Below are 16,219 nucleotides of genomic sequence, written 5' to 3' on the forward strand. Positions count from 1 at the left end.
AAATTGATGGGCGACCTGATAGAACAGAGGTAAAGAGGAAATTTTTTTAGCCAGAGAGTAGTGAATTTGTGAAATGTTCTGCCATAGACTGCGGTGGAGATTAAATCCGTGGGTATATTTAAGGCCGAAGTTTATTGTTTCCTGATCGGTCAGGGCATCAAAGGATATAGTGAGGATGCAGGTGTATGGGGTTGAGTTGGATTTGGGATCAGCCATGATGGAATGGTGAAGGAGACTTGATGGGCTGAATGGCCTAATTCTGTTCCTTATGGTCTTCCAGAATGGATAATCTCACATTTTCCCAAAGTTAACTTCAACTGTCATCTTCTTGCCCACTCACTGAACCTTATATGTTCACTTTGCAGACTCTTCATTCCTTTCTGTTAGTTTGCCCCCTCCCAGCCCCTTGTATTATCAGAGAATTTGTCATTAATACACTTACTCCCTTTAATCAAGTCATCATAAGCAGATGACAGATAATTAAGCACTGACTAATCTCTGTATCATACCCATCTTCTGATTGCCAATATAAACTAGACTTGTGCATCTCTTTGTTTTCTGTTCCAATCCATGCCAATATAATACCTCAATCTCAAGCACTTTGGTGCTGTCCACTGTTTGTGACATCTTCAAAGAGCGCATTTGCCAAAATACAATGCTTCTTTTAGAGAAACCTTGCTTAGTTATTTGATAGATTTTTAAGTGCACTGCAGTCACCTCCTTCATAATCCGTTCTAGCACTTGCCTGGTGACAGATGTTAGCTACACAGAGCTACAATTTTCTGTGTTCAACAACCCCCTCTCATCTTCATCTTTTGTTGAATAATGGTATTACATTTAATGCATAAAAATACCCTTTTATGGCAGTTGAGATAATTTGAATCTAAGTTTGTCAGTATTAATTTCTTTAGGCCAATTTTGATCCAGTAACTTAACCATTTTACTATGGTTGTTGGGGTTGTATTCAAACATTGCTGTTAAACATCAATAATTTGTCTTCCCACAGGGACATACAGCTATGCTGAATGGTGGTGCCTGGCATCCGAAAATTAAGGAGGAATTCGTGACATGCTCAAATGATGGGTATGAATTTTTTGGTCACAGCCTCATCATTCCGGAGCAGAAGCTCATGGATCAGTTGTTTCAACCTGTTGCTGCTCCAGCAAATCTACACTTCTGCTCTCTTTTTCACTTGTATCTGTGATGCCTCTGTCGCTCTGTGTTCCTCATCTTTTTGACCTACAAAGCTCTATACAGGTCAGGGTAATATTGTGCAGGAATATGAAGACAGTTGAATGTATACAGTAGAATATTACCCCACTCACCAGTTCTGAAAAACACTGCAGAAGTACAGTAGGAGATTTGGCTCTGTGCATTTAATGAGGTATCCTGATTTCTTTTTATCTTTTATTTATTTTGGATAGACTAAAATTATTGACCTTCAACTAGTCTGTGAGTGTATAACAGAGCAGAAATAGACCCTTTGGCCTAACTTGGCTCTGAATGTGAGATAGAACAGAAACAGGCTCTTTGGCCTAAATAATCTGAGTCTGTGATACCGAGGAGAAACAGGCCCTTTGGCCCAATTAGTGTGTTGGCCAAGATGCCACTTAAACTAGACATTCGCCAGTGTTTGGCCCATATCTCTCTGTCCTTCGCTTGCCATTATCTGTCCAAATGTCTCATCAAGCTTGTTAATACCATTGCCTCAAGCACTTCCACTGACAACTCTTACCATAGTCTGGTCGCCCACTGGATGAAAAGGTTCCCTTTAAATCTCTCACCTTAAAACAATTCTTGATTCCCCAACCCTGTGAAAAAGTTAATGCTCCTCATGATTTTGTACACCTCTGTAACATTACCCCTCATTCTACTTGGCTCCATTTAAGAAATTTTATTCTAAATTCTAACATCATGAATGAAAGGCAGTGGATGATGTCTACGTGGGCTTTAGCAAGGCCTTTGACAAAGTCCTGCATGGGAGGCTGGTAAAGAAGGTTCTGTCACTTGGAATTCAGGATGAGGTAGTAAATTGGATTTAACATTGGCTTTGTGGGAGAAGCCAGAGAGTGCCTGTTGAAGGTTGCCACTCTGGCTGGAGGCCTGTGTCCAGTGGTGTGCAGCACGGATCGGTGCTGCATCTGTTGTTGTTTGTCATCTATATCAACCATCTGGATGATGATTTAGTAAACTAGATCTGCAAATTTCTGGATGACACCAAGATTGCGGGCATAGTGGTAGTGATGAAGACGATCAAAAGGTTGCAGTGGGATTTAGGGCAGCTGGAAAAATTGGGCTAAAAAATGACAGATAGAATTTAATGCAGACAAGTGTGAGGTGTTGCACATTGGGGGGACTAACCAGAGTAAGGCTTACGCATTGGATGGTAGTGCACTGAGGCGTGCCATAGAACAGAGCGATCTAGGAATACGGATCTGTAGTTCGTTGAAAGTGGCATTATCAGTAGATAGGGTCGTAAACAAATCTTTTGGCACATTGGCCTTCGTAATTCAATGTATTGAGTACAGGAGCTGTGATGTTATGTTGGAATTGGATAAGACTTTGGTGAGGTCTAAATTGGAGAATTGTGTGCAATACTGGTCACCTGCCAAGGAAAGATATCAATAAAATTGAAAGAATACAGAGAAAATATATCAGTATGTTGCCAGAACTTGAGGACTTGCATTGTAGGGAAGGGTTGAACAGGATAATTTTTTATTCAGTAGAATGTAGGGGAGTAAGGGAGATTTGATAAAGGAATATAAGATTATGAAGGATAAAGGTAGGGTAAATGCAAGCAGGCTTTGCCACTGAGGTTCTGTGAGATTAGAACGAGAGGTTATAGGTTAAGGGTGAAGCTCTGTTTCAAACCATGTTTCAGTTCAGTCTGAGATATTATCCCTAGCATTATCTCAGTACCTTCACTTTATCATTTTCTTGCCCCACATTAAATGGTAAGCAATTAAGTATTCCCCTCAGATTTTTTTCCCTGTTCTTCTGGCTGCTAAACTAAACTTCCTTAACCTCTGTGTAAAGCATCACTTTTGTCTCTTTTGCAATAGTTCTGTTAGAGTCAGTGGCTGGTGTGCTCAGGAGCTGTACTAATTGTTACCCGTTTGTATCAGGACTGTGAGGACTTGGGACATGAACAATGAGAAGAAACACAAGAATGTTTTTAAACCACGAACTGCACAAGGAAAGCGAAGTATCCCCACCACCTGTGCATATAGCAGAGATGGCAAATTGATTGCTGCCGCATGTCAGGATGGCTCCATTCAGATCTGGGATCGCAACATGAATGTGAGTGAATTTTAAATGAATGAGATTTACATGGCATTTATTTTATGAAGTGGCAGGTGCCTGAAGCATGCTTCTAGGGAGGTGGAGGAAGCAAAAAAAAAACAACAGCAGCATTTATGATTCATTTAGATAGACCCATGAGCAGGCAGGAAATCATTAGATTATGAAGACACTCGGTCCTCGTTTATTGTCATTTAGAAATGCATGCATTAAGAAATGATACAATGTTCCTCCAGTATGATATCACAGAAATACAGGTACAGACCAAGACTAAAACTGACAAAAACCACATAATTATAACATATAGAATTATAGAATAGTACAGCACAGTACCGGCCCTTCGGCCCACAATGTTGTGCCGACCCACAAACCCTGCCTCCCAAATAAGCCCCCACCTTAAATTCCTCCATATACCTGTCTAGTAGTCTCTTAAATTTCACTAGTGTATCTGCCTCCACCACTAGTGTAAATGCCTATAGATCCTATCTCAGGCAGTGCATTCCACGCACCAACCACTCCCTGAGTAAAAAACTTCCTCTAATATCCCCCTTGAACTTCCCACCCCTTACCTTAAAGCCATGTCCTCTTGTATTGAGCAGTGGTGCCCTGGGTAAGAGGCGCTGGCTATCCACGCTGTCTATTCCTCTTATTATCTTGTACACCTCTATCATGTCTCCTCTCATCCTCCTTCTCTCCAAAGAGTAAAGCCCTAGCTCCTTTAATCTCTGATCATAATGCATACTTTCTAAACCAGGCAGCATCCTGGTAAATCTCCTCTGTGCCCTTTCCAATGCTTCCACATCCTTCCTATAGTGAGGTGACCAGAACTGGACACAGTACTCCAAGTGTGGCCTAACCAGAGTTTTATAGAGCTGCATCATTACATCGTGACTCTTAAACTCTATCCCTCGACTTATGAAAGCTAACACCCCATAAGCTTTCTTAACTACCATATCCACATGTGAGGCAACTTTCAGGGAACTGTGGACATGTACCCCGAGATCCCTCTGCTCCTCCACACTACCAAGTATCCTGCCATTTACTTTGTACTCTGCCTTGGAGTTTGTCCTTCCAAAGTGTACCACCTCGCACTTCTCCGGGTTGAACTCCATCTGCCACTTCTCAGCCCACTGCTGCATCCTATCAATGTCTCTCTGCAATCTTTGACAATCCTCTACACTATCTACAACACCACCAACCTTTGTGTCGTCTGCAAACTTGCCAACCCACCCTTCTACCCCAACATCCAGGTCGTTAATAAAAGTCACGAAAAGTAGAGGTCCCAAAACAGATCCTTGTAGGACACCACTAGTCAGAATCCTCCAATCTGAATGTACTCCCTCCACCACCACCCTCTGCCTTCTGCAGGCAAGCCAATTCTGAATCCACCTGGCCAAACTTCCCTGGATCCCATGCCTTCTAACTTTCTGAATAAGCCTACCCTGTGGAACCTTGTCAAATGCCTTACTAAAATCCATATAGATCACATCCACTGCACTACCCTCATCTATATGCCTGGTCACCTCCTCAAAGAACTCTATCAGGCTTGTTAGACATGATCTGCCCTTCACAAAGCCATGCTGACTGTCCCTGATCAGACCATGATTCTCTAAATGCCTATAGATCCTATCTCTAAGAATCTTTTCCAACAGCTTTCCCACCACAGACATAAGGCTCACTGGTCTATAATTACCCGGACTATCCCTACTACCTTTTTTGAACAAGGGAACAACATTCGCCTCCCTTCAATCCTCCGGTACCATTCCAGCGGACAACGAGGACATGAAGATCCTAGCCAGAGGCTCAGCAATCTCTTCCCTCGCCTCGTGGAGCAGCCTGGGGAATATTCCGTCAGGCCCCGGGGACTTAACTGTCCTAATGTATTTTAACAACTCCAACACCTCCTCTCCCTTAATATCAACATGCTCCAGAACATCAACCTCACTCATATTGTCCTCACTATCGTCAAGTTCCCTCTCATTGGTGAATACTGAAGAGAAGTATTCATTGAGGACCTAGCTCACTTCCACAGCCTCCAGGCACATCTTCCCACCTTTATCTCTAATCAGTCCTACCTTCACTCCTGTCATCCTTTTTTTCTTCACATAATTGAAGAATTCCTTGGGGTTTTCCTTTACCCTACTCGTCAAGGCCTTCTCATGCCCCCTTCTTGCTCTTCTCAGCCCCTTCTTAAGCTTCTTTCTTGCTTCCCTATATTCCTTAATAGACCCGTCTGATCCTTGCTTCCTAAACCTCATGTATGCTGCCTTCTTCCACTTGACTAGATTTTCTACCTCACTTGTCACCCATGGTTCATTCACCCTACCATTCTTTATCTTCCTCACCAGGACAAATTTATCCCTTACATCCCGCAAGAGATCCCTAAACATCGACCACGTGTCCATAGTACATTTCCCTGCAAAAACATAATCCCAATTCATACCCGCAAGTTCTAGCCTTATAGCCTCATAATTTGCCTTTCCCCAATTAAAAATTTTCCTGTCCTCTTTGATTCTATCCTTTTCCATGATAATGCTAAAGGCCAGGGAGCGGTGGTCACTGTCCCCCAGATGCTCACCCACTGAGAGATCTGTGATTTGACCCGGTTCATTACCTAGTACTAGATCTAGTATGGCATTCACCCTGGTCGGCCTGTCCACATACTGTGACAGGAATCCATCCTGGACACACTTAACAAACTCTGCCCCATCTAAACCCTTGGAACTAATCAGGTGCCAATCAATATTAGGGAAGTTAAAGTCACCCATGATAACAACCCTGTTATTTTTGCACCTTTCCAAAATCTGCCTCCCAATCTGCTCCTCTGTATCTCTGCTGCAACCAGGGGGCCTATAGAATACCCCCAATAGAGTAACTGCTCCCTTCCTGTTCCTGACTTCCACCCATATTGTCTCAAAAGAGGATCCTGCTACATTACCCACCCTTTCTGTAGCTGTAATAGTATCCCTGACCAGTAATGCCACCCCTCCTCCCCTTTTTCCGCCCTCTCTATCCCTTTTAAAGCACTGAAATCCAGGAATACTGAGAATCCATTCCTGCCCTGGTGCCAGCCAAGTCTCTGTAATGGCCACTACATCATAATTCCATGTATGTATCCAAGCTCTCAGTTCATCACTTTTGCTCCTGATGCTTCTTGCATTGAGGTACACACATTTCAGCCCTTCTACCTTACTGTCTTTACACCGTTTATTCTGCTTCTCTTTCCTCAAAGCCTCTCTGTATGTTAGATCTGGCTTTACTCCATGCACTTCTTTCACTGCTGTATCGCTCTGGGTCCCATCCCCCTCACAAATTAGTTTAAACCCTCCTGAACCATGCTAGCAAACCTACCTGCAAGGATATTGCTCCCCCACTATAGTTACAATAGTGCAAAGCAATACCATAATTTGATAAAGCAGACCATGGGCAGGGTAACAAAAAAAAAGCCTTAAAGTCCTGATAGCCCCAACATCTCACGCAGACGGTAGAAGGGAGAAACTCTCCCTGCCATGAGCCTCCAGCGCCGCAAAATTGCCAATGCAGCATTCTGGAAGCACCCGACCACAGCCGACTCTGTGTCCATCCGAAAACTTCGAGCCTCCGACCAGCCCTCCGACACCGAGCACCATCTCTGCTGAGTGCTTCGACCCCGCCCCAGCCGCCGAGCAACAAACAAATCCAAGGACTCGGGGCCTTCCCCTCTGGAGATTTCGGATCATACAGTAGCAGCGGCAGCGAAACAGGCATTTCAGAAGTTTCACCAGATGTTCCTCCATGCTCTCACATCTGCCTCCATCAAATCAGAATTGTGCACGGCACCCTACTTGACAGATATTTGTCACCGGAGTGGCCGCTGCGCGCTGCATCGCGCCGCCATCTTGTCTCCATGGAGCATGGTGGGGTATAGAACATATGCAGACACATGTGGAATTGGTTGGATTAGCATCATGGCTAGAACAGACATGATGGGCTGAAGGGTCTGTTTTTTTGCTGTGCTGTTCTATATTCGATATCTCATAGGAAATTTAAAGTATAGAACAAGGCCATTGGGCTCATTGTTCTGCTCCCTGTTGAAAAGCAGCTACCAAATCTGCTCCCAGCTTTCAGTATTAGTTTTCTAAATCTTCAGATGATGGATCTTCTGCTATGCAACCATTTAGAAACATAGAAAACCTACAGCACAGTACAGGCCCTTCGGCCCACAATGCTGTGCCAAACATGTACTTCAGAAATTACCTTGGGTTACCTCTATTTTTCGAAATTCCATGTACCAATCCGGGAGTCTCTTAAAAGACCCCATCGTATCCGCCTCCACCACTGTCGCTGGCAGCCCTCACCACTCACCACTCACCAATCTCTGTGCAAAAAAAATTACCCCAGACATCTCCTCTGTACCTACTTCCAAGCACCTTAGAACTGTGCCCTCTCATTTTAGCCATTTTAGCCCTAGAAGAAGCTTCTGACTATCCACATGATCAATGCCTCTCCTCATCTTATACACCTCTATCAGGTCACCTCTCATCCTCTGCCGCTCCGAGGAAAAAAGGCCGAGTTCGCTGAATCTATTCTCAAAAAGCATGCTCCCCAATCCAGGCAACATCCTTGTAAATCTCCTCTGCACGCTTTCTATGGTTTCCACATCCTTCCTATAGTGAGGCGACCAGAACTGAGCACAGTACTCCAAGTGGGGTCTGACCAGGGTCCCATATAGCGACAACGTTACCTCTCGGCTCCTAAACTCAATCCTACGATTGATGAAGGCTTTGCACCTTATGCTCTATTAACCACAGAGTCAACCTGCGCAGCAGCTTTGCGTGTCCTATGGACTCAGACCCCAAGATCCCTCTGATCCTCCGCACTGCTAAGAGTCTTACCGATAATACTATATTCTGCCATCTTATTTGACCAACCAAAATGAACCACCTCACACTTATCTGGGTTGAACTCTATCTGCCACTTCTCAGCCCAGTTTTGCATCCTATCAATGTCCAGCTGTAACCTCTGACAGCCCTCCACACTATCCACAAAACCCTCAACCTTTGTGTTATCTACTGCTGTACCTTCACAAATGTGTTTAGTCACATCCTCAAAAAATTCAATCAGGCTTGTAAGGCATGACCTGCCTTTGACAAAGTCATGCTGACTAATCCTAATCATATTATGCCTCTCCAAATGTTCATAAATCCTGCCTCTCAGGATCTTTTTCATCAACTTACCAAGCACTGAATTAATACTCATGAGGCTATAATTTCCTGGGCGATCTCTACTCCATTTCTTGAATAAAGGAACAACATCTGCAACCCCCCAATCCTCCGGATCCTCTCTCCCGTCCCCATTGATGATACAAGGATACATAGAAACAGAACTGAGCATGGTACTTCAAGTGGGGTCTGACCAAGGTCCTATATAACTGCAACATTACCTCTTGCTCCTAAATTCAATTCCACAATTAATGAAGGCCAATACACCGTATGCCTTCTTCACAACAGAGTCAACCTGCGCAGCAGCTTTGAGTGTCCTATCCACAACTCCCCCAACCTTTGTGTCATCAGCAAATTTACTAACCCATTCCTCCACTTCCTCATCCTTGTCATTTATAAAAATCACAAAGAATACGGGTCCCAGAACAGATCCCTGAGGCACACCACTGGTCACCAACTTCCATGCAGAACATGACCCATCTACAATCACTCTTTGCCTTCTGTGGGCAAGCCAGTTCTGGATCCATAAAGCAATGTCCCCTTGGATCCCATGCATCCTTACTTTCTCAATAAGCCTTCCATGGAGTGCTTTATGAATTGCCTTGCTGAAATCCATATACACTACATCTACTGCTCTACCTTCATCAGTGTTTTTAGTCACATCCTCACAAAATTCAATCAGGCTTGTAAGGCACGACCTGCCTTTGACAACGCCTTGCTGTCTATTTCCTAATCATATTATGCCTCTCTAAATGTTCATAAATCCTGCCCCTCAGGATCTTCTCCATCAACTTACCAACCACTAAAGTAACACTCATTGGTCTATAACTTCCTGGGCTATCTCTACTCCCTTTCTTGAATAAGGGAACAATATCCGCAACCCTCCAATCCTCCGGAACCTCTGCCGTCCCCATTGGTGATGCAAAGATCATCGCCAGAGGCTCAGCAATCTCCTCCCTCGCATCCCACAGTAGCCTGGTGTACATCTTGTCTGGTCCTGGTAATTTATCCAACTTGATGCTTTCCAAAAGCTCCAGCGCATCCTCTTCCTTAATATCTACATGCTCAAGCTTTTCAGTCCGCTGTAAGACATCCCTACAATTGCCAAGGGCGTTTTCCATAGTGAATACTGAAGCAGAGTATTCATTAAGTACCTCTGCTATCTCATACACATTTTTTCACTGTCACACTTGATTGGTCCTTTTCTCTCACATCTAATCCTCTTGCTCTTCACATACTTGTCGAATGCCTTGGGGTTTTCCTTAATCCTGTCCACCAAGGCCTTCTCCTGGCCCCTTTTGGCTTTCCTAATTTAATTCTTAAACTCCTTCCTGGTAGCCTTATAATCTTCTATATCTCTATCATTGCCTAGATTTTTGTAGTTCTTCTTCTTGGCGAGATTTACAACAGCCTTTGTACAGCACTTTTCCTGTACCCTACCATCCTATCCCTGTCTCTTTGCAAAGTACCTCTAGAACATAGAATACTACAGCACGGCCCACATTGTTGTGCCGACCCTGAAACCCTGCCTCCCATATAACCCCCCACCTTAAATTCCTCCATATACCTGTCTAGTAGTCTCTTAAATTTCACTAGTGTACCTGCCTCCACCACTGACTCAGGCAGTGTATTCCACGCACCAACCACTCTCTAAGTAAAAAACCTTCCTCTAATATCCCTCTTGAACTTCCCACCCCTTACCTTAAAGCCATGTCCCCTTGTATTGAGCAGTGGTGCCCTGGGGAAGAGGTGCTGGCTATCCACTCTATCTATTCCTCTTAATATCTTGTTAATATCTTGTATACCTCTATCATGTCTCCTCTCATCCTCCTTCTCTCCAAAGAGTAAAGCCCTAGCTCCCGTAATCTCTGATCATAATCCATACTCTCTAAACCACACAGCATCCTGGTAAATCTCCTCTGTACCCTTTACAATTCTTCCTCATCCTTCCTATACTGAGGCAACCAGAACTGGACACAGTACTCCAAGTGTGGCCTAACCAGAGTTTTATAGAGCTGCATCATTACATCGCGACTCTTAAACTCTATCCCTCGACTTATGAAAGCTAATACCCCATAAGCTTTCTTAACTACCCTATCTACCTGTGAGGCAACTTTCAGGGATCTGTGGATGTTTACCCCCAGATCCCTCTGCTCCTCCACACTACCGAGTATCCTGCCATTTACTTTGTACTATGCCTTGGAGTTTGTCCTTCCAAAGTGTACCGCCTCACACTTCTCTGGGTCGAACTCCATCTGCTACTTCTCAGCCCACATCTGCAACCTATCAATGTCTTGATGCAATCTTTGACAATCCTCTACACCATCTAGAACACCACCAACCTTTGTGTCGTCTGCAAACTTGCCAACCCAACCTTCTACCTCCAAATCCAGGTCGTTAATAAAAATCACGAAAAGTAGAGGTCCCAGAACCGATCCTTGTGGGACACCACTAGTCACAACCCTCCAATCTGAATGTACTCCCTCCACCACCACCCTCTGCCTTCTGCAGGCAAGCCAATTTTAAATCCACCTGGCCAAACTTCCCTGGATCCCATGCCTTCTGACTTTCTGAATAAGCCTACCATGTGGAACCTTGTCAAATGCTTTACTATAGAACCATAGAAACTACAGCACAGAAACAGGCCCTTTGGCCCTTCTTGGCTGTGCCGAACCATTTTCTACCTAGTCCCACTGACCTGCACACGGACCATATCCCTCCATACACCTCCCATCCATGTATCTGTCCAATTTATTCTTAAATGTTTAAAAAGAACCCGCATTTACCACCTCATCTGGCAGCTCATTCCATACTCCCACCACCCTCTGTGTGAAGAAGCCCCCCCTAATGTTCCGTTTAAACTTTTCCCCCCTCACCCTTAACCCATGTCCTCTGGTTTTTTTCTCCCCTTGCTTCAGTGGAAAAAGCCTGCTTGCATTCACTCTATCTATACCCATCATAATTTTATATCCCTCTATCAAATCTCCCCTCATTCTTCTACGCTCCAGGGAATAAAGTCCTAACCTATTCAACCTTTCTCTGTAACTGAGTTTCTCAAGTCCTGGCAACATCCTTGTAAACCTTCTCTGCACTCTTTCAACCTTATTTATATCCTTCCTGTAATTTGGTGACCAAAACTGAACACAGTACTCCAGATTCGGCCTCACCAATGCCTTATACAACCTCATCATAACATTCCAGCTCTTATACTCAATACTTTGATTATTAAAGGCCAATGTACCAAAAGCTCTCTTTACGACCCTATCTACCTGTGATGACACTTTTAGGGAATTTTGTATCTGTATTCCCAGATCCCTCTGTTCCACTGCACTCCTCAGTGCCTTACCATTAACCCTGTATGTTCTACGTTGGTTTGTCCTTCCAACGTGCAATACCTCACACTTGTCGGTATTAAACTCCATCTGCCATTTTTCAGCCCATTTTTCCAGCTGGTCCAAGTCCCTCTACAGGCTCTGAAAACCTTCCTCACTGTCTACTACACCTCCAATCTTTGTATCATCAGCAAACTTGCTGATCCAATTTACCACATTATCATCCAGATCATTGATATAGATGACAAATAACAATGGACCCAGCACTGATCCCTGTGGCACACCACTAGTCACAGGCCTCCACTCAGAGAAGCAATTCTCTACCATCACTCTCTGCCCTCTTCCATCGAGCCAATGTCTAATCCAATTTACCACCTCTCCACGTATACCTAGCGACTGAATTTTCCTAACTAACCTCCCATGCGGGACCTTGTCAAAGGCCTTACTGAAGTCCATGTAGACAATATCCACTGCCTTCCCTTCATCCACTTTCCTGGTAACCTCCTCGAAAAACTCCAACAGATTGGTCAAACATGACCTACCACGCACAAAGCCATGTTGACTCTCCCTAATAAGCTCCTGTCTATCCAAATGCTTGTAGGTTCTGTCTCTTAGTACTCCCTCCAATAACTTACCTACTACTGACGTTAAACTCACCGGCCTATAATTTCCCAGATTACTTTTCGATCCTTGTTTAAACAATGGAACAACATGAGCCACTCTCCACTCCTCCGGCACTTCACCCGTGGACAGTGACATTTTAAATATTTCTGCCAAGGCGTCCGCAATTTCAACACTAGTCTCCTTCAAGGTCCGAGGGAACACCCTGTCAGGTCCCGGGGATTTATCCACTTTAATTTTCCTCAAGACAGCAAGCACCTCCTCCTTTTCAATCTGTACAGTTTCCATGGTCTCACTACTTGATTCCCTCAATTCCATAGATTTCATGCCAGCTTCTTTAGTAAATACAGACGCAAAAAACCTATTTAACATCTCCCCCATTTCCTTTGGTTCCGCACAAAGCCGACCACTCTGATCTTCAAGAGGACCAATTTTATCCCTTACAATCCTTTTGCTCTTAATATACTTGTAAAAGCTCTTTGGATTATCCTTCACTTTGACTGCCAAGGGAACCTCATGTCTTCTTTTAGCCCTCCTGATTTCTTTCTTAAGTATTTTCTTGCACTTCTTATACTCCTCAAGCACCTGATTTACTCCCTGTTTCCTATTCATTTCATACAACTCCCTCTTCTTCTTTATCAGAGTTGCAATATCCCTTGAGAACCAAGGTTCCTTATTCCTATTCAATTTGCCTTTAATCCTGACAGGAACATACAAACTCTGCACTCTCAAAATTTCCCCTTTGAAGGCTTCCCACCTACCAATCACATCTTTGCCAGAGAACAACTTGTCCCAATCCATGCTTTTTAGATCTTTTCACATTTCTTCAAATTTGGCCTTCTTCCAGTTCAGAACCTCAACCCTAGGACCAGATCTATCCTTGTCCATTATCAAATTAAAACTAATGGTATTATGATCACTGGAACCAAAGTCCTCCCCTACACAGACTTCCGTCACTTGCCCTAATTTGTTTCCTAACAGGAGATCCAATATTGCATCCCCTCTAGTTGGTCCCTCTATATACTGATTTAGAAAACTTTCCTGAACACATTTAACAAACTCTAAACCATCTAGACCCCTAACAGTATGGGAAACCCAATCAATATATGGAACATTAAAATCCCCTACTACCACAACTTTATGTTTCCTGCAGTTGCCTGCTATCTCTCTGCAGATTTGCTCTTCCAAGTCTTGTTGACTATTGGGTGGTCTGTAATACAATTCCACTAATGTGGCCATACCTTTCCTGTTTCTCAGCTCCACCCATAAGGACTCAGTAGACAAGCCCTCTAATCTGTCCTGTCTGAGCACTGCTGTAATATTTTCCCTAACAAGCAATGCTACTCCCCCACCTTTCATTCCTCTGCCTCAATCACATCTGAAACATTGGAACCCTGGAATATTAAGCTGCCAGTCCTGCCCTTCCTGTAGCCAAGTTTCACTAATTGCTGCAACATCATAATTCCACGTGTCAATCCACGCCCTCAACTTATCCGCCTTCCCCGCAATACTCCTAGCATTGAAATATATACACCTCAGAAGAGTTTTACCACCACTCACAACCTTTCTATCAGCGGATTTGCTTAAACTTTCAACATCATTTATTTTCACCCCAGCCACACTGTCAGCTCTGGTTCCCATCCCCCTGCAAATCTAGTTTAAAGCCTCCCCAATAGCACTAACAAACCTCTCTGAAAGGATATTGGTCCCCCTGTAGTTCAAGTGTAACCCGTCTCTCTTGTACAGGTCCCACCTGCCCCAGAAGAGGTCCCAATGATCCTGAAATCTGAAACCCTGCCCCCTACACCAGTTCCTCAGCCACTTGTTCCTCCTCCAGAGCATCCTATTCCTACCCTCACTGGCACCTAGCACAGGTAGCAATCCTGAGATTACCACCCTTGAGGTCCTGCTTTTCAACTTCCTACCAAGCTCTCTATACTCACTGTCCAGGACCTCTTCACTCTTCCTTGCTATGTCATTGGTACCGATGTGCACCACGGCATCTGGCTGGTCACCCTCCCACTTCAGAATGTCATGCAATCGATCAGAGACATCCTTGACCCTGGCACCTGGGAGGCAACAAACCATCCTGGATTCTCTGTCACGACCACAGAACCCTTTATCTGCACCTCTAACTATCGAGTCCCCTATCACTACCGCTCTCCTCTTTTTCCCCCCCTCCCTTCTGCACTGCAGAGCCAGACTCAGTGCCAGAGATCCGGCTACTGCAGCTAGTCCCAGGTAAGTCATCCCCCCCAACAGTATCCAATGCAGTATACTTGTTGTTGAGGGGAATGGCCACAGGGGAACCCTGCTCTGCCTGCCCTTTCCTCTTCCCTCACCTGACAGTGACCCAATTTCCTGTCCTCTGCTCCTTTGGCGTAACTACCTCCCTATAGCTACGATCTATAATCTCCTCATTCTCCCGAATGATCCGCAGGTCATCCAGCTCCTGCTCCAGTTCCAGTTCTCTAACGCAGTTTGTCAGGAGTTGCAGCTGGATGCACTTCTTGCAGGTGTCGTTGTCAGGGACACCGGAGGGCTCCCTGACTTCCCACATCCTGCAAGAGGAGCATTCCAACATCCTGCCTGGCATTCTCACTGCACTAAACAATCTGAACAAAAAACTTACCGGAACCTACCCTAGCCTCTGCCTGTTCTCGTCGAAGCCTGTTTGAGCCAAAGCCGTCCCACTCTGACTCAGTCCACTCCGACGATGGCCGCTGTATATGGTGGTCTGCTTTTTAAACCTTGGCGCGCTACATCACGTGCCTGCGCAGTGCAGACCCTTCTCCCCGAGCAGTGTTTAAAAAAAAACGACTTTTTCTACCCGATTTCTTCACTCCTTCTCAGCTGCTTGCTTCGACTGAAACAAGAACTGTTGAAAATTTCTCTTTTTAAACCTTGGCACGCTACGTCACGCGCCTGTGCAGTGCAGACCCTTCTCCCCGAGCAGTGTTTTTAAAAAAAACGACTTTTTCTACCCGATTTCTTCACTCCTTCTCAGCTGCTTGCTTCGACTGAAACCATATAAATCACGTCCACTGCACTACCTTCATCTATATGCCTGGTCACCTCCTCAAAGAACCCTAACAGGCTTGTCAAACGCAATCTGCCCTTCACAAAGCCATGCTGACTGTCCCTGATCAGACCATGATCAGTTTTTTTTCTGGTATGGAAGTATAAATCATAACAGTGCAAACAATGAACACAGTATTCCCAGATTGTCATGAACATGCCAGGTCCCACTTATTCTCTTAGCCTCTCTTTATTTGCCTGAAGCCTCCCTTCATCCTTCTTGTAATTCACACTGCCTGCCAACTTTGAGTTAGAACTACTGTATAAAAGAAGTGTGGAGCTTCTCTAGACAATAATGGATGGATAAGTGGAAATGAACAGATTTCGTTAAATGACTATGTTGAAATTATATAGGCATCCGTTAGTCTCATGAGATCATGGATTTGTGCCTTGGAAGGTTTCCAGGGTGCAGGCCTGGGCAAGGTTGTATGGAAGACCAGCAGTTGCCCATGCTGCAAGTCTCCCCTCTCCACGCCACTGATGTTGTCCAAGGGAAGGGCATTAGGACCCATACAGCTTGGCACCGGTATTGTCGCAGAGCAATGTGTGGTAAAGTGCCTTGCTCAAGGATACACACGCTACCTCAGCCAAGGCTCGAACTAGCGACTTCAAATCACTAGACGAACGCCTTAACCACTTGGCCAAGCTGAAATAGATGAATCAGATAGAAATATTGGGGTAAGAAAG

At 44.6% G+C, this 16,219-nt stretch overlaps 1 protein-coding gene across 3 annotated transcripts in view; it reads left to right on the forward strand.

Moving 5' to 3' along the window:
- The window catches only part of LOC140197486 (WD repeat-containing protein 70), a 184,489-nt gene that overhangs the window by 82,411 nt on the left and 85,859 nt on the right, over positions 1 to 16,219 (forward strand). For all 3 annotated transcript variants that reach the window (XM_072257452.1, XM_072257453.1, XM_072257451.1), the window contains 2 exons: positions 1,007 to 1,083; positions 3,126 to 3,300. In XM_072257452.1, coding sequence (XP_072113553.1) covers positions 1,007 to 1,083; positions 3,126 to 3,300 — 252 coding nt within the window. The remainder of the gene's footprint in view (positions 1 to 1,006; positions 1,084 to 3,125; positions 3,301 to 16,219) is intronic.

The sequence above is a fragment of the Mobula birostris genome, chromosome 5 (assembly GCF_030028105.1).
Source record: "Mobula birostris isolate sMobBir1 chromosome 5, sMobBir1.hap1, whole genome shotgun sequence".
Classification (NCBI taxonomy): domain Eukaryota; kingdom Metazoa; phylum Chordata; class Chondrichthyes; order Myliobatiformes; family Myliobatidae; genus Mobula; species Mobula birostris.